At 48.2% G+C, this 17,383-nt stretch overlaps 1 protein-coding gene and 1 long non-coding RNA gene across 2 annotated transcripts; one reads left to right on the plus strand and one right to left on the minus strand.

Moving 5' to 3' along the window:
• Positions 1–6,020: 6,020 nt before the first annotated feature.
• On the plus strand, positions 6,021–7,781 carry LOC131277897 (uncharacterized). The gene is made up of 4 exons (XR_009184921.1): positions 6,021–6,447; positions 6,925–6,999; positions 7,155–7,222; positions 7,387–7,781. It is a non-coding gene; the product is annotated as an uncharacterized lncRNA (long non-coding RNA).
• A 5,844-nt stretch (positions 7,782–13,625) lies between these two features.
• FOS (Fos proto-oncogene, AP-1 transcription factor subunit) lies at positions 13,626–16,955 on the minus strand. Its single transcript, XM_004455179.4, has 4 exons — positions 16,651–16,955; positions 15,706–15,957; positions 15,190–15,297; positions 13,626–15,068 (listed from the first exon to the last, which is right to left on the minus strand). Exons 1-4 carry the CDS (start codon positions 16,789–16,791, stop codon positions 14,424–14,426), a joined length of 1,146 nt encoding a protein of 381 aa, XP_004455236.1. The 5' UTR covers positions 16,792–16,955; the 3' UTR covers positions 13,626–14,423.
• Between the last annotated feature and the right edge of the window lie 428 nt (positions 16,956–17,383).

Raw genomic sequence — 17,383 nt, forward strand, 5'->3', positions numbered from 1 at the left:
CAATATAAGATTGGTTCCATTTTATAACTAGAATCCTATATGACTAACTTTTGATGTGATCACATGAAAGAGTATTTAATGACATGGAAGGCTGTTCATGATCTACCACATGGAAAAAGCAGGTTACAAAACGGTATGATAGCATGGTCCCACTTTTTAAAAAAACGACAGTACATAAAGTAAAGAGACTAAAATTAAAGTGTATATTGGGGGAAGCTGTTGTGGCTCAACTGACAGAGCATCCACAAAGGAGGTCCAGGATTCAGTACCCAGGGCCTCCTGACCCATGTGGTGAGCTGGCCCATGCGTAGTGCTGCCACATGCAACAAGTGCCATGCCACACGGGGGTGCCCTCCACATAGGAGAGTCCCACGCACAAGGAGTGCGTCCCACAAGGAGAGCCGCCCCGCACAAAAAAAGCGCAACCCGCCCAGGAGTGGCACCGCACACACAGAGAGCTGACGCAGCAAGATGATGCAACAAAAAAAGCAACAGTTTCCCTGGGCCGCATGACAAGAATGCAAGCAGACACAGAAGAACACACGGCGAACGGATACAGAGAGCAGACAATGGGGGAAGAGGGGAGAAATAAATAAAATGAATCTTAAAAAAAATTAAAATAAAGTATACATTGGAAAGGCAAAGTCAACAACGTTGACAGTGGTTCTCTCTGTGATGGACTTACGGGTGATTTTTTTTTTTTCTTTATTTTGCTTATCAGAAGTTTCTAAGGCTTCCACCATGAACGTCTATTTCTTTTGGAAAGAAGGAGGAAAGGAAAAAAAAGTTATTTTGTAAAATGTGGGGGCGTACTTGAGTCTTTCCATTTATTATGCTCTGTTATCTATTAAAAAAACACAAACCTACTGCTTTGCTGGGAACATTTGAAAAATATTTTCTTCTTACTGCAAAAGCAATATGAACTTGCCAAAAACAAATAAATCAGCAAGTATAAACAAGCGCAGACACACACACACTAATGGGGGAGGTTGTTGGTGTGGGAGGAGTGGGATGGGGGGTCGGGGGGTATACAGGAGCCTCTTATGTTTTTTTAATGTAACATTTTTTGTGATGTATGTATCTTCAAAAAAATACAATTTACAAAAATGATGGGGGTGGGGGTGGGGAGTGGTTTATATGGGAACCTCATGTTTTTTTAGTGTAACGTTCTGCATCATCTGTTAACTTTAAAAAAAAAAAAGGTGTTTTTAAAAAAAAGGGAAAGAAAAGAAAATGAGCACACACGCTCCCTCCTTCCCGGGGACAGCCAATATCAGCACTTTCAAGATTCTTCATAAGCTCCATTTTCAAAAGATGGCAGCTACCTTTGGGGTCTACTCTGGGGACTCTTCAGGACCTGCCATATTGCTATGACCAGAAATATGAGTTTAAAATGAGGCTTACAGATTGCTCTGTGTTTCCCTAAACCATCCCCAAACTGGATTTGTGAAGCTGGCCGTCCACCCAGCTCTCAGACCGGGATGGGAATGCCCGAGTAACCATTTACTTTAGCATAACCTCCCCTGCTCCCTGCCTGCTCCAGAGCGCCAAGATCCTCATGTGTCACCAGGGACAAGAGCTGTCAAGTGCGAGGACCCAAAGACTGATTCCCAACGTGCTTGGAATTGCAACACCCGATGATGTCTGATTTTGCAATGCTCCTTCCCCCTTCAAAAAAAGTACGTACAGTATTTGCACTTTCCATTTAGTACTTTTCCACGCAGAGTTGAAGGGAATTAAGATTAATCTGGCTTTAAGACTATCCTACCCCCCGTTCCCCCGACCCCTGGCATCATCGTTGGGAACGGAGGCTTGGAGGAGCTGTGCCAGCAGGTTCTGCCCTGCAGGAGCCCACACCAGGCCAGGGAGTCCGTCTCCCCGGCAGGGTGTCCCTGGGCCTTTCCCACAAGCCCCCTCCCCACCAGGGCACACACACTCAGCCACAACAGGTTTCTAAGGCCCACCCTGTCTACAGCCTTTCCTACTAAAGTCCTTTGTCCCTCTCCCACCCTCCTTAAAAGGAGAGTTGAAGAGACAGTGAATGTACCAGCAGGAGGGGCCCAGAGCTCCTGGCACCCGGCCCCACTGCGTCCACACCCTCACACAGCCCTCAGGCAGAAAATGTTCCTAGAGCAGATGTGCAAGTCGAACCTTTGCTGCTTTCCTCAGGTGCTGTGTTATCAAGACATGGCCCAGCCCCAGCTCCCCTTCCCCCCAACCTCCAGAAACTGAGCTGATCTCATTGCTGTTCACTCGTTCAACCTTTCTTGAAACTTCACATTTTGGGGACACTCCTCCTTTATAAACGGCTGTTCTCATCCACAGACACAACTACAGTGTCTGTTTACTAAGTTCCTTATGTGCCAGGCCTTTTACAAATTCATAATGCATGCAGCAGTCTTTTGACATAGACACAATTATCCCCATTTCCCAGATGAGAAAATGGAGGCTCTGCAAATTAGAGTGATTCGGCCAAGGTCACACAACTATTGACAGACCAAGGAATCAAAGCTCATGCACTGCCCCCAGAGGGAACCAAAAGGTCATGTTATCTGTCTCATTCCATTTACAAGATGACTGAGCTGGAAAGTTCATTAACAAATAGCTCTACAGCACTTAGTATGTGCCAGGCACTGTTCTGTGTGCGCTACAAACATTAACTCAATTTATCCTCATCATGTGGCTCTGAGATGGGCACTACTACTACGAATGAGAGAAGAGGCACAGAGGGGAGAGTTAACTTGCCCAAGGTCACACAGCTTAAAAGTGGCGGAGTCTGGATTGGAACATGATTCCAGAGCAGTGCTGCTTCTCCAATCCCAGGAGCAGAGGTCCCTGTCCTCTGATTCTGGGTCTTTGGACTTTTCAACATCACCACCGTCTTCATCTTTCCTCCACTTCAAACTTCCTCATCCCACCGTGGGTGGTGCTGCTTGTGAAATTGCTCTGTGAAACTATCTATTGTGCAAGGTTGCATTTGATTAGATCACGATCTAGATTTCTCAGAAAACTAAGAGCTCCGGAAGGTTTGCCGAAGCAAGCATTTAGAGTGGTTTTTGTAGAAATTAATTAATAAGCAAGGGCTTACGGAGAGCGGCTTTTGTTTCCAGCCCTGTGCTGGGCACCATGGGAGTCTATGAACAGAAAAGACATATAAGACAGGTCTTCAATCTCAAGGAAACAATAGTAAAGAAACAGCATGTTGTGCGTGTTCTTTTTAGGTAGTGCTGAATCTGTGTACAGCCGTATTTAAGGAGGTAGATAAAAGGAGTGTCAGAAAAGTTATTACAAAACAGGTGGAATTTGAAATGGAGTTTGAAAGAAGGGGCATGATTTAGATAGCATGCAGGATAAAAGCAACTCAGGCAGGAAAAACAACAGAAGAGTTTTCTGCATCCAAATCACCTCACCAGGGAAAGGCTCAACAGATAGGGCATCCGTCTACCACATGGGAGGTCCAAGGTTCAAACCCAGGGCTTCCTTGACCGGTGCGGAGCTGGCCCATGCACAGTGCTGATGTGCGAGGAGTGCCATGCCATGCAGGGTGTCCTCCGCATAGAGGAGCCCCTCGCGCAAGGAGTGCGCCCCGTAAGGAGAGCCGTCCAGCACGAAAAAAGTGCAGACTGCCCAGGAGTGGCCTCGCACACATATTGGGCTGATGCAACAAGATGACGTAACAAGATGACGCAACAAAAGAAGACACAGATTCCCGGTGCCGCTGACAAGAATACAGGCAGACACAGAAGAACACACAGCAAATGCACACAGAGAGCAGACAACGGGGGAGGGGAGGGGAATGAACAAAAAATAAATCTTTAAAAAAATAAAATAAAACAGATTACCTCACCAGACCCTCAGAAAGAGACCAGGAGAAAAAAACTAGAATTTTTTTTTTTCTTAAGCTTTGCTCTTTCCACCAGAGTGAACAAAGGAAAACTCTTCTTCTGGCCTGCACCACCACGATGATGCTCTCAGGACTGGAAACTGAGCCGTGCCTCCCTTTTCCACCAGGAGGCAGAGCTGCTGCTGCTGCTGCTACTACTGTGGCACCAAGTCCAAGAGGAGAGAAAGGTGACGGACCTTTCCTCAAATGGGCCAGTTGGGAAGAGCCTGGCATTAGGGCAGGTGGCAGGCACCAGTCTTTTCCATCTAAAGGCAGTTCAGATGGAGCCTAGAAATTAGGGAACAAATGGGGTGTAAGAGGAAGTTGGATGAGACTAAGGAAAAAAGAGAGAGAAAAAGAGAAGCGTTAAAGAGGAGTTTCCTCTCGGGAATGCACCTCCATGGGGCATGAAAAGACTTTCCAAGTGGCAGAACAGGGGTTTCCAGGGGTTCAGGGTAGTCACCCCTTCTGCTCTTGTCTTGGCTGAGTAAAGCTTAATGTGAGGCTTGGGGAACTAGGAAAAGTCACCAACTGCTAGTCTGAGACTCGTTTGGGGACAGCGACTCATAGCCCGATGCCACTGTCAGGAGGAATGCTGTGGCTTTGGGGAGTACATACCTCCTGGCCATCACCCCAGGCCCTGGTGGCAGGCTGGGGGCTGTGTGTGGCAGCAGGCGTGCCAGTGGCATCCTTGGTTTTACTGCAAGCCCCCACCAGCTGTGCAGGTAAGAGTTCTGAAGCCACAGGGGCACAAGGGCTAGAAGCAAGAAACTATGTCTAATGGAAGGAATACCAGTTTGAAGTCCGAAGTCTGGCTTCTGTCTGTCTTTTAGTAGCTATGCAAGTTTGGACCAGGGAACCAACTTCCCTGAGCCTCAGTTTCCCCATTTGCAGAATAAAGAAGCCGAGTTAGGTAACCTCTGATGTGCCTTCCATATTTGAAATTCTGAAAAACACACACTTTTTCGGCCAGAAAGACCGAGGAGTCCCGGAGGGGCCGGCTTCGCAGCTTGAACACTAAACTCCAGGCCAGTCGCACTGATTCCCCAGCAGCGGCCACTGCCGCACTGCCCACCCCACCCCCGCCCTCCCGGCCAGCCGGCGGGAACGGCTCCCGGGGAGACTTCTGGAATCTTGCTGGATTCCTCCCAGGAATGCTTATTGCCCTTTACATTTGCACATAGCTTTACATCAGCAACCCTGCGGCGCGATTATTCATCATCGCAATAAACCTTCCGTCTCTAAGAATTGCCGGGGTCCGGATTTATGAAGGTGAAAGCCAAAGGCAGCTTGCCTGGGATTTTTTCAATCATCAGTTAACTAAAATTTATTAAATGCCTGATATGAGCACAGAGCCGAGGCACACATTCAGCTACTGTAGGGGTCCTCAGAGAACTTCACTGACACCCCAGTTGTTTCAGGCGGGGTTAGGGGGCGGTGTAGTTGGAAGGTGCTGGGAGATCGCCTCTCCCGGGCTTTGCGCTACTGCTGCCACCATCGCGGCCCACCCCCACCGTGCATTTTACTAGGCCCAGGAAAGGGACACGGCCTCCCCAAGGGGGCAACGCTGACCCCTGAACCTCGGTCGTCAAAGCTCTGCACTTAGCCATGAACGAGTTCAAGCCTATGAGCTATTAGAGCTAGGCGAGCTAGGCTGTTTCCATGATTTCCGGGCACAGAGGGAGATAATCGCGATCCACCCTGAACGGGAGCGACAGCCCCAAGGCTGGACTCTGCAGCCTCAACGAGCAGATGCCGAGTCAAGGAACGCCAGAGACCTCGCAGCCCCCCTCCCTCCCCCGCGCCCCCGCGCCCCCGCGCCCAGCCCCCAGCGCCCCAGGCCCCCGCCCACGCTCGGGCCTCCGGGAAGGGGCGGGCGGCGAGCGCAGCGCCAGCCAGCATTCCCCGGGGGCGTGGCCGGCGCCCGGGGGCGGGGCGAGGCGGGAGTCCCTCTCTCGGCCTCCGGACGGGCGGCGCAGCGGCGGCGCCAAATATGGGCAGAACGGAAGCGGCGGGTAGACGTCACGGCGCCAGGTGGAGGCCGCGCGGCGGGGCGGGCGAAGGGAGGCGCCGCTGGAGCCTACGTGTCACCATGGAAACCAAACAGTAAATAGACGCGCGCGCTCCTGGCGCCGCCAGCCCCAGCGACCTGGCCTGGAGCGGAGGACCGGAAGCTGGGAAGGGCTGGGAGAAACCTAGGCCACGCCGGTGAGGTCGAGGGCGCGGGCAGGGTGCTAAGCCGGCAGAGGAGCGGACGGCGAGGGCGTACCCCCAAAATCCCTCTGGGAGGTCCGTGGGCTGCCAGCTCGCCCTCGGCCCAGGAACCAGCTGCACTTATGTCCTTTCTGAAGGACTTCGGACTGCCTGCGAGGTTGTTGGGGAAATTGTTTTTGCTTTTGTTTTTCCCATCTAGAGGCTTAAAGTGCAGGCATTGGAGCCACACTGCCGTGCTCAAATTCCAGCTCCGATATTCCAGTTGGATGATCTTGAGCCGATCGTAATCTTTTTGCACTCTAGACTATATAATCTCTACAAGAAGGGTAATAATAGTTCCTACCTTAGAGGTTTGTTGTGAAGATTTTTCTAATGAATTAACTTGTATATATAAAGCGCTTAGAACAGTGCCTAGCTCAAGCGATCCCAAAGTAGTGCTGCTTGTATTTATTTTTCTTCCCAGGCAGTACAACAGTAGCTTATCTGGTGTTAGGCAACTACTAAATCATACTACTGATGTAATGTTTTCTTTTCTCGATTTCTTCTTTAGTTTTAAAACAATTTTAAAAGAATTTTCCATTTTAAAGGCAATTTTAAAACTTAATAAAATATTTCATGTATTAGCTAAAATGTGCATTTACCAAGTAAAGACATTACCTTTCACGTTTCGCACTGTTTCACAGTTTTAAATTTTAAACAAATAAAAAATTCAGAATGATTATATACAATGAAAAAACCAAAGTAACTCAAGTTTAGTTTGTCTTTGCAATCACTGTGCTCTTTGTTTATGGCAAATCTTTTAAACACAGTAATATGTACTTCCACAGGAGTTGGAGACGCAGTACACCCAAAATGATCTCAAATGATTTGAAATTTACTCTTAAAATGAAGGCACAGAGCTAGTGAGTCCTTGTGTCAACTGTTTGTATAACTGAGTTCACTTCCATGTAGAATACAATGATTATTAAAGGATAAGTCATTTAAAAAATGAGCCTTATATGTATATTATTAAAATTCAATAATAACCCCAGCAATTATTTAGAATTTAAACCAACAGATTTTTTTCAGAAAAGAATATTTTATCATTGACAGCATCTGGAATTGGAAGTGCATGGTGTTAAAAAGGTAGATCAACTTTAGTTGGTTTTGTTATTCCTTTTAAATTCTCAGCCTATCATGACCCCACCCCACCCCCCACCCAGTAATTCTTGCCTCCTGGTGTCCACACCTTTGTGTAATTCTCTCCCTTTAAGTGCAGGTGGAACCCATGACTTGCTTATAATCCATAGGTATGGCAAAGGTGAGGGGATGTCACACCCATCATCGTTATGTCATGAGACATTTAAGACTCCGTCTTGCTAACACGCACTAGAGAGGTATCCTTTCCCCTTGCTGGCTTGATGAAGTGTGCAGCCATGTTGAGGATGCCCACGTGGCAAGAAACTGAGGGCAGCCTCCAGCCAACAGCCGGCAAAAAGCCAAGATCTTTAGATACATTGCCGCAAGGAAATCCATTCTGCCAACCTGAATGAGCTTGGAAGCAAATTCTTCCCCAGTCAGGCCTCCAGATGAGAATGCAACTTGGCTGACACCTTAATTTCAGCCTTGTAAGACCTTGAATGGAGCTGTCTTGCCCAGACTCCTGACCCACAGAAACTGTGAGATAATAAATATGTTATTCTAAGCTTCAAGTTTGTGATAATTTGATCCACTGCAATAGAAAATGAATATATCACTATTGCCTGCACCTGGGACAGACTGCTCCCATCTTCCTGTGCTTGGTACATAGCTATAGCACAGCATATGCTGCTCAGACCTTCTTTCCTAAAAAAAACTCTTGAGAGGAACACAACGAATGCCAACTCCAGAGCATGCCCTCATGTTGCTGCCAATGCATCAACCCCCTAAGAATGATGTAGTGTATGCCTGTTCCATGTATTTCCATAGCAGTCATCGGACCCTGTCAGATTTTTAGATTTTTGAAACTTACCTCTGATTTGGCAGAGAAAGCAGTCTTGTGGGCAAGAGTGTCACCCTGGGTTACACAAGGACATATTTAGGGGCAGATTTTGACATTCTATAATATCTGTTACTTACCAGCTGTGCAACCTTGGTCGACTTCCTAGATCATTTTCCTTATTTTTAAAACGGTATAAATCCTATCTGTGAAGTTGTGAAGACTAAATGAGAGCATCCGCCTAACAAAATAAGTTTTGTGTGCCCATTTTGTGCCAGCTGCTGGCACTTGTTTGGCACACATGATCGCTGATTCAGTGCTGCCTACATTGTGTAGCACAATGTCTGACACATAGCAAGCACATGTGAAGTATAAGCCATTATCATCATATCATGTCCTAGGGCTCCAGGATCTATCCCAACCATGTGCCTCCAGACAAGCTCTACAAACTCTCATCATTGTACAATTCCAACTGCCTAAGTCTTCCCCCTAGGTCGTCCAAAGGCCTCACAACACGTCCAACATGAAATGCACCTTCTCCTGCAAGTGTGCAATTCTCCCTATAGTCCCAAAGTCATGGGTGGAGCCACGAGCCCGGTTGTATATCAAGCCTGGTAAACCTGGGGGTGAGCTTGGATTTCTCCATCTCTCTCACCTCCCACTCAATCACCAAGTCCAGACCGTCCTACCCCCTAATTACCTCTTGTTCCCTCTCCATTCCTACCACCACCACCTTGGATAGCCTACACTCAACTGAACTTAGTAAATAACAGGCTCTCCATGATCTGGCAACGGTCACCTCTCCTTGATCTTTCTCCAGCCCCTTCCATTTTGATGTCAATGAAATCAAATGTGCTTATGTGATGTCCTATAATTTACACCTCCCTCCACCTCCACCCTCAACATGCTTTCATACGCACATGTGCACTTGGTAGTCCAGCCAAACCAAGTGTGCTGTTTTATGAGTCTGTGCCTTTCTGGTGCTATTCCTCAGCCTGGAATGCCCTCCACCCTACGATTTGCTCATCTATCACACCCAATTCATCTTCAAAGTCCAGCTTAGGGGTCGCCCTCTCAGAGACTCCCCTAGATAGAGTTAATCACTCCCTTATATGTGCAACCCTGCACCTTGTGTTCATTTCCAGTGTCACGGTGGATTAATGTTTATTTGTCTTTCTCCCTCACTACACATCAACTCTATATGACAAGACTGTATCTTGTTCACATCTGAATCTAGCACCTGCTACATAGCAGACACCCAGGAACTGTGTATTGAAAGAAATGAAGCCCGTGCTTGCCCTAAAGGCTATATATTTTCTTCCTTGACCCCCATCTCCCTAAATTATAATCAATAATAGCTAATGCTTCTCTATAGTTTCTGTGTGCTCAGGCATTGCAATAATGGCCACAGACTTTCCTGCTCTGTGTCCTCTTGGGCAGATGCTTCTCAGGCACAAGAAAGGCAGCTAAGCTTAGTCTATGGGTGTGTGTGTGTAAATATTGAAATGAATTTCTTAGCAATGAAACCAGTTTATGCTTCTGTTGCTTTCTCTGGTACACAAAAGAAAGTGGAAATCACCCAACACCATCCCCTTCAGGAACTTTGAACTCATTCAGCAGGATTTAAGGCACCTTATTTCTACCTGCTTTTCCTTGGCCCTGGGCATATTCTTAGTAAGTGATGATAATGACAGTACATTGATATTGATCATGATAATAGTAATAGCTAACCCTTATTATTTCCTTCTGATGAAGCCCGAATTAGAGAATTTATAACTGAGCACACTGATTGCTAGGAACCAATGGACTCAAATGGGTTTGTGTGTTAGTCTGAAAACTTTATATCAATGAAAGTGAAAAACAAAATCTTATTCATTTCTTTGAAGATGCTTATACCCAAATTTACATATGCATCCTTTCTGCATTTTATATTGAAGCAAATTTTTCAATTTGTAATTGCAGTCTAGAGGTGCCACTGAAATGTAATTTTTGTACCCCTTAACATACTTTCCCAAGCTAGTTAGAGCCTCAGCTTAGTATTACAGAACCTTTGACAGGGATTTTCTAAACAAAGGTGCATGCTCTTCCACTCTGGAAGAAACCTATGACATACATACTTCATCTTCCCTTGTTCTAGTTAACCCCCTTTAGACATTTTTGTAATCTGTTCATTCATTCATCCATCTTCATTTTTTCAATGAGTGTTAGAGTGCAGAATTTTTTTTAGAAGGAAAAGAAAATATAAATTTTGATGTTGCAAAACCGAAATGGGATAATGGGATAGAGAGTGGCAGGAAGGAAGTCAGTGTAGAAGTTTCTCTAGATGGGGTGGGGAAAGCCTCTGGGAGAACATGTCACTTAAGTCCTGAATGACCAGGGCTAGGAATAGATGCCCAGGCAGAAGGATAAGTGCAAAGCCCAGAGGCAGGAACAAATGTGTTGCATGTGGGGAGGAATGGAATGAAGTTCTGTGAGGACAGAGCTTGGGGGTGGGGGGGCGGGGGGCAGGGAGAGGAAGATGTGAGATGGAGTTGCAAAGGAGCCAATGGGCAGTTCTTCAGTATTAATTGCCAAATAGCACAATTTAAAACACTGTGATATTCAGTTGATGAGTGATGCTCATTTCTCATTTAATTTTTGAGATTTGATTATTCTGTTTGAAGGAAACCTCATATACAGTTTAAAGATCGATTTTTGTTTTCTTTTTTTTTAACCTGAAAAATATTGAAATGTCAGATAATTTCCTCAGAGTCATCATCTGAGAACTTTCACTTTGTCATAATCTCTTCTTTGTTCATTAATTAAAGAGAGCGTAACTGATTTACTTTCATTCACACACAGAAAGTGGCGGCTGAACAAAAATTACTGTTATTAGACAAATTGTTTAATACTATCATTTCATTGTAATAATTACACAAGATACAGCAATGTAGAAAGGCAGCACAGAATCAACAATCCGCTCAATAGTTGTGTTTCTTCTAGCCTTTCTCCATCTGAAATTAATTAGGAGCTGGAAGCACAGGTGCATTCGTGAAGCAGCATTGATGACGGTAACCCGGTAGTGGTAGTGGAGGAATTCCAGGAGCCAAGGAGCCGGGCTGTGTGTTTGCAGCCAGATATAAAAGATGTGAAATCTCCACTGCTTAATATCCTAACAGGACCGGAGATAGAAGCAGTTAGAGAAGATGTGTGGATTGTATTACTGCTTATGGAAATAGTGCTTAATTTATTCATTTACCCACTGAGCAAATATTCATTAACCTTGAACTATGTGCCAGGCACAGAGCTAGGTCTGGAGATCCACTGGTGAGCTAAACCAGACACAGTTCCTACAGGAAATGCCCCTCCCCATCCCTATTCTCATCCTCTTTCTATTATATATGTGTATCTTGTGTTGATGTTGAATGGGTACTAGATAGTTGTTTTGTTGAGCCCAGTATGAGGTCATAACTGTGAGTACGGGTTAGAGTCTTTCCCCAAAGGAAATGGATGTTTCCATGGGAGGAGTTGACTCCTAAGTCAGGAAAAAGGTATTTGGAAGGAGCCCTTTGGCAGAAGAGAGGGAATTCCTTTCTTCTCTCAATTCCCCGAGAGTGGGAGGGGGTAAGAGGAAGCTGGGCAGGGTGCCAACCCTCTGGGGAAGCCTGTGGCCTCTGAGAAACCTGTTAAAGGGCCCTCCTACAGGCAAGTCCCTCTGCCTGGACCTTGCCTGCCTTCTTGTTAATGGAGCGGTCTGGAGTCGGCTGGCTTTGATGAACGTGGGGAAGGGTCTGTGTCTGGACCTTGGCCAGGCCTATCAAAAAGAAAGCAATGGGGAGCAGATGTAGCTCAGTGGTCGAGAGCCTCCCATGTACGAGGTCCTGGGTTCCATCTCCAGTATCTCCTAAAAAGAAAAAAATTAAACTATGCTTAAAAAAAGGAAAGCAATGCACTATCTCTACGGTCAGCATGAGGGTGTCAGGGCCATCAGTGAGGTCCTGAGGAGCAGGTCTGTGTCCAGCCCTGGATGTCCAGCTGTCCTCCACCTGGGAAGTCCCCTTCTACACATTGTGACTGTCAGATACTTAAAGAGCCAGCTGGTTTCCTTACAGAGTAAATCACTTTGTTATTTCAGCTCTGGGAGCAGTTTGCATGGATTCATTGTTTAGTTCAGGTCATATTTAAAGGCTACAGAAAAGGTACCAGCTGAACAAGTAGGGAGCCTAAGGCCACTTTCGTTATTGCAAGAATGGCAAAAATCACAATCAGGTGATATTTGTGGTAGATAAATGTTCTCAAAAGGCCAAAGTATATTGCATTTAAATGCCAGTGTTACATGAGGAGCAGAGAGATGACAGGTGAGAACATCAACCTGAATGGAACTGTCATTTTAAATTAAAACTTTTACTTGACTGAGCATGACACCCCATAACCACCCAGTGATTTTTATTATCACCAAATCAGAGAACTGGGAAGCTGGCTGTGAAGTGCCTGTTCTGCACAGCTGTGCGTGGAAGAACACCCTCTGGCTCTCAAACCTGTCTTGCAATGATGAAAGTAGCCTCAGGCTTCCTAGTTGCTGTTCGGCTGGTGCACTGGTACGCGTTAGCCTGGTGCCTGCATGATGCTTGGGAGCGGGACGGGATGGTGCTGTCTTCCCGCTCTGTGGTTTGTACACTTTGTGTAAGTGTCCCATAACTTCATCCCAGATGAAGGTCATGTTCTTCCTTAAGATGATAAAGCTTCTCAGTTAAAGCTTATTCAGAGTCAGGTTGATTTCTCCTTACTGAGCTATTATGTAATGTTTTATTTACCAAATCATCAACCATTATTCTTACTGTTTGTGATCTCTTTTCAAATCCTCAGAGCCAGCTTTTTCTGATGGCAGGTACACGGTGTGAAAAGAAACTTCAGAAATCACAACGCATCCAATACAACTAAAACCTTTGCTTCCTTCCCAGAATAAAAATAGTCCAGCTAAATGTACTTTATGTTAAAGACTGAAAAGGGTTTTATAACCAAGTGAAACCTTTTTTTTAAACCCAGTGTTAAGAGGCAGCACCATCTGATGGATAGGGCAACGAATGAGGAAGTTAAGGTTCTAATCCCAATAGTGGAATAGAGAAAGTCATTCATTCTAACCATTCTTGGAATTGACTCCGGTTTGCATGCAAAAAATTAAAGAGGTTTGCACAAAGCTTTGTTTTGTTTGACAAAAGGGGTCTTTAAGAGCAAGACCTCTAAATTTAACATTAGCACAACTGGACTTAAATAGTTCCGCCTTTGACTATCTGAAAAAGAAGCAGGAACAAGTGTTTCCACCAAGGCTATTGCACGGGAGGTACCCTACCCCACCCCACCCCCGCACCTGCTGCACCCCAATCAGTAAGCAGAGAATTTTCACCTTATGATATGAAGACACGTACTTGTAAAATATTCAAAAAACAGCTCTGGTTTCCTTCTCCTCTTTGATAAGGGACCAGAAAGAGGGGTGTGTCCCACTCCAGGAGCAAGCCTTCTTGACAGACTGGCCTCCAGGAATACCTTTCCAAATCTTACAAAACTTCCAGATTGAAAAGAGCACAAGGTTGGTCACATTCAACTTAAATGCTTTTATTGACAATGTCTTTGAACAATAAGCAAACAATGCTTAAATTTTTCATTCAAATTCACTTTCCACATGTCAAAAGACCTCAAGGTAGAAAAAAATAAAATAAAAATATAAATATCTGAGAATCCATCTTAATAAATAAATTAAAAACACAATAAAACGTTTTCATGGAAAACTGTTAATGTCAGAACATTAGACCACCTCAACAATGCATGATCAGTAACATTACAATGAACATTGATGTTGAAGAACTACAGTACATGGATATAGCTATTTCTATCTACTAGAAAATAAAGTCATATTTTTTCTTAGTTTAATATTGGTCATTTCTAATGAGAACACACTATTGCCAGGAACACAGTAGTTATTGTTAAAATCAGCTGCACTAGATACAATTTGAAAATATCCAGCACCAGGTTAATTCCAATAATGAACCCAATAGATTAGTTAATGCTATGAGAAGACTAAGGAGAAAGAGAAAAGAGACACAGACCCAGGCCTGGCTCAACATGCTACTAACTACCAGCTCTCAGATGTGTCACTGGGAACAATACACACTCCATGCGTTTTGCTACATCTCTGGAAGAGGTAAGGACTTGAGTCCCCACGTGGGATGCTTTCAAGTCCATGAGGCCCACAGCCTGGTGTGATTCACGCACAGATAAGGTCCTCCCTAGGTCTACGGGAACCCTCGAGGGAAGACGTGCTTCTGCTCTCTGTAATGCACCAGCTCAGGGAGCGGCACTTGGATGTGCCCCTGCCTCCCCTTCCCTGCCTGTTCACAGGGCCAGCAGCGTGGGTGAGCTGAGCGAGTCAGAGGAGGGCTCGTTGCTGCTGCTGCCCTTGCGGTGGGCAGCCGCGCAGCTGGGGAAGGAGTCAGCCTCGGGGTAGGTGAAGACGAAGGAAGACGTGTAAGTAGTGCAGCTGGGAGTGCAGGTGACCACAGGGGTGCAAAGGGGCTCCAGCTCTGTGGCCATGGCCCCCATCCCCAGGGAGCCGCCATGCAGGGGCTCCCAGTCTGCTGCATAGAATGAACCAGACAGGTCCATGTCTGGCACAGAGCGGGCGGTCTCAGAGCCACTGGGCCTGGACGATGCTGGGAAGAGGAAGTCATCAAAGGGCTCAGCCTTCAGCTCCATGCTGCTGCTGCTGCTCTTGACAGGTTCCACCGAGGGCTTGGCCTCGGGGTCGTTGAGGAGGGGCAAGGTGAAGGCCTCCTCAGACTCCGGGGTGGTAGCCTCTGGAAGGCCCCCAGGAAGATCCAGGGAAGCTACAGACATCTCTTCTGGGAAGCCCAGGTCATCCGGGATCTTGCAAGCAGGTCGGTGAGCTGCCAGGATGAACTCTAGTTTTTCCTTCTCCTTCAGCAGGTTGGCAATCTCTGTCTGCAAGGCAGACTTCTCATCTTCTAGTTGATCTGTCTCCTGTAGACAGGGGGATAAAGGAACACATAAGACACAGTCTTCTCAAGGACCCCACTCCCTTATGCCCCATCTCCAGCTCCTTCTGAAGTCTTTAAAGGAGGGATCTACAGGGTCCACCTACCGCTTGCAGGGTATCCGTCAGCTCCCTTCTCCGGTTCCGGCATTTGGCTGCAGCCATCTTATTCCTTTCCCTTCGGATTCTTCTTTTCTCTTCTTCTTCTGGCGACAACTAGAATAAGAATTTTTTGTAAAGATCAGCATCCAGTAACAGTGACTGCCATCACCTCCAGTCACCCACCCCAGTGAAACTGGCTCCTGCAGCTTCCCAGCCTCCTGGCATCTCTCCTGTGAAGCCATTCCTAACGTGCACTTGCAGGCTGGGTGTGACTTGCATTTAAAATAAGGTCCTCAGCAAGAGAACAAAGAAAAGCCTGGTCTAAACGCAGGAGAGAGGAAAATATAAGAGAAGAAACTCTTAGGGTACTTCTTGGGGTGGGACTCAGGATCGGATTTGGGATGGAAAGGGCTCAGAGCTAGGGATCCTGGCTGGGGATGTCAGTCGCCTCAATCAGTGGCTTCCCCCGTCCTCACCCTCTGCCCCCTCCCCTTGGAAGAGAAGTGCTGAAGAGCCCCTCACCTGTTCCACTTTGCCCCTCCTGCCAATGCTCTGCGCTCTGCCTCCTGTGCTGGTCTTCAGGAGCCCAGGCCTGGAGTAAGCTGCGGCAGAGGAGGTGGGGACCCCGTACGGGTGGGGGGCTCTGCTCTGTGACGGGGCCACCGAGGAGACCAGGGTGGGCTGCACCAGCCATTGCAGGTCCGGGCTGGTCGAGATAGCGGTCACCGTGGGGATGAAGTTGGTACTGGAGGCAGCCAGATCCGCGCAGAACTCCTTGAACAAAACGCAAGGGGAAAGCAGGCGTGAGCGAGCAGGCTCCGCTCGCAGGTAGGACTAGCAAAACCCCCAACCTCTTCTACGTCCCTCGTCCGGGATGAAAGGGCTCCCCCTTTCCTCCCAAGAATTCCGCAGCGCAGTGCCTTTCTCCTCCATCCTACTGCTGCGTTCCCGTTATCCCTTCAGCATCAGTCGCTTGAAAGGGGGTTATAAATATCCCTGACGTCTGCTCTGACGCAGGCGCCGCTCTGGAGTCTCCTGAATGAACTCGCTTTTTATCAATGAAACTGCCTTACACACCCGCCTGCTGCACCCTCTTCCCCGCCCCTCCTCCCTGCTCCAGCCGGGAGGTGGCGGGGAGGGGGGCAAGGGGATTGCCGCTTTGGGCCGCCTGCCCCCCGGTCCTCGGAGGGGAGGCAATAGTTAGCGAGTCTGCTTGGGACACGTTTGTCCCAGTCCCTGTCAGAGCCCCAGCCCTACAGCGCGTGCCGGGGGGCTACTAGAGATGAGCCTGCCGCGGAAAGAGGGAACCAATTCTTAGTATTGCAAGGCTGCGGGCACTCCGAGCGCCCGGACTCCCAGGCTAGGGCTGCGCGGCCGTGGCAGCCTCTGTCCCCGGCGGTCCGCCCCGGTATCTCCGCGCTGGCCACCCCACGCCCGGTGCCCGAGGCGGCACGGAGCCGGCCTTACCTGCGCGTTGACAGGGGAGCCCATGCTGGAGAAGGAGTCGGCCGGGGAATGGTAGTAGGAGAGGTTGTCCCCGGCCGGGGAGGCGCTGCTGCAGCGGGAGGAGGACGCCTCATAGTCGGCGTTGAAGCCCGAAAACATCATGGTCGCAGTTAGTCAGAGCCGGGCGAGGGGCCGCGGGGCGCAGGCAGGTGGGCGCCGGGGGACAGAGCTGGGTGGAAGCGCGGTCACTGCTCGCTCGCTGCGCCGCGGTCGCCGGCTCTGTCTCAGCCTCTCCACTGCTCGCTGCGGATGCGATTGGAGTACGAGGCGCCGCAGCCACCGCTTTTCAGTGAATGAGTCCACGCGTCACGGCGCAACCATTGCGCGCCGTAGGGGTGACGCCAGCGTCGCGGCGCTTCTGAAACCGCCTGGCCGCCGCCGCGGCGCTCGCAGCCCCCACCCTCCGTCTTGCCTTATTTCTTTACGCCGTGAACGTTTAGGTGTGGCGGTGCCAGGGGTCTCCAGGACAGCCAAGGTGAGGGGCTTCGGGGATGGCTCCCCCTACGACCGCCGGGGACGGCCGTGGAAACCTGCTGACGCAGATGTCCTAATATGGACATCCTGTGGAGGGGGGGTAGGATTGACGGGAACTGCTCGCAGGCTGCAGCCAACGCCGAGGGTGCAGCGCGGGGGGAGGCGGGGGCCGCGGCCGGGGGAGGGGAGGCGGGAAAACGGGAGGACGCGAGCGAACTTT

Source organism: Dasypus novemcinctus, chromosome 3, assembly GCF_030445035.2.
Source record: "Dasypus novemcinctus isolate mDasNov1 chromosome 3, mDasNov1.1.hap2, whole genome shotgun sequence".
Taxonomy (NCBI): domain Eukaryota; kingdom Metazoa; phylum Chordata; class Mammalia; order Cingulata; family Dasypodidae; genus Dasypus; species Dasypus novemcinctus.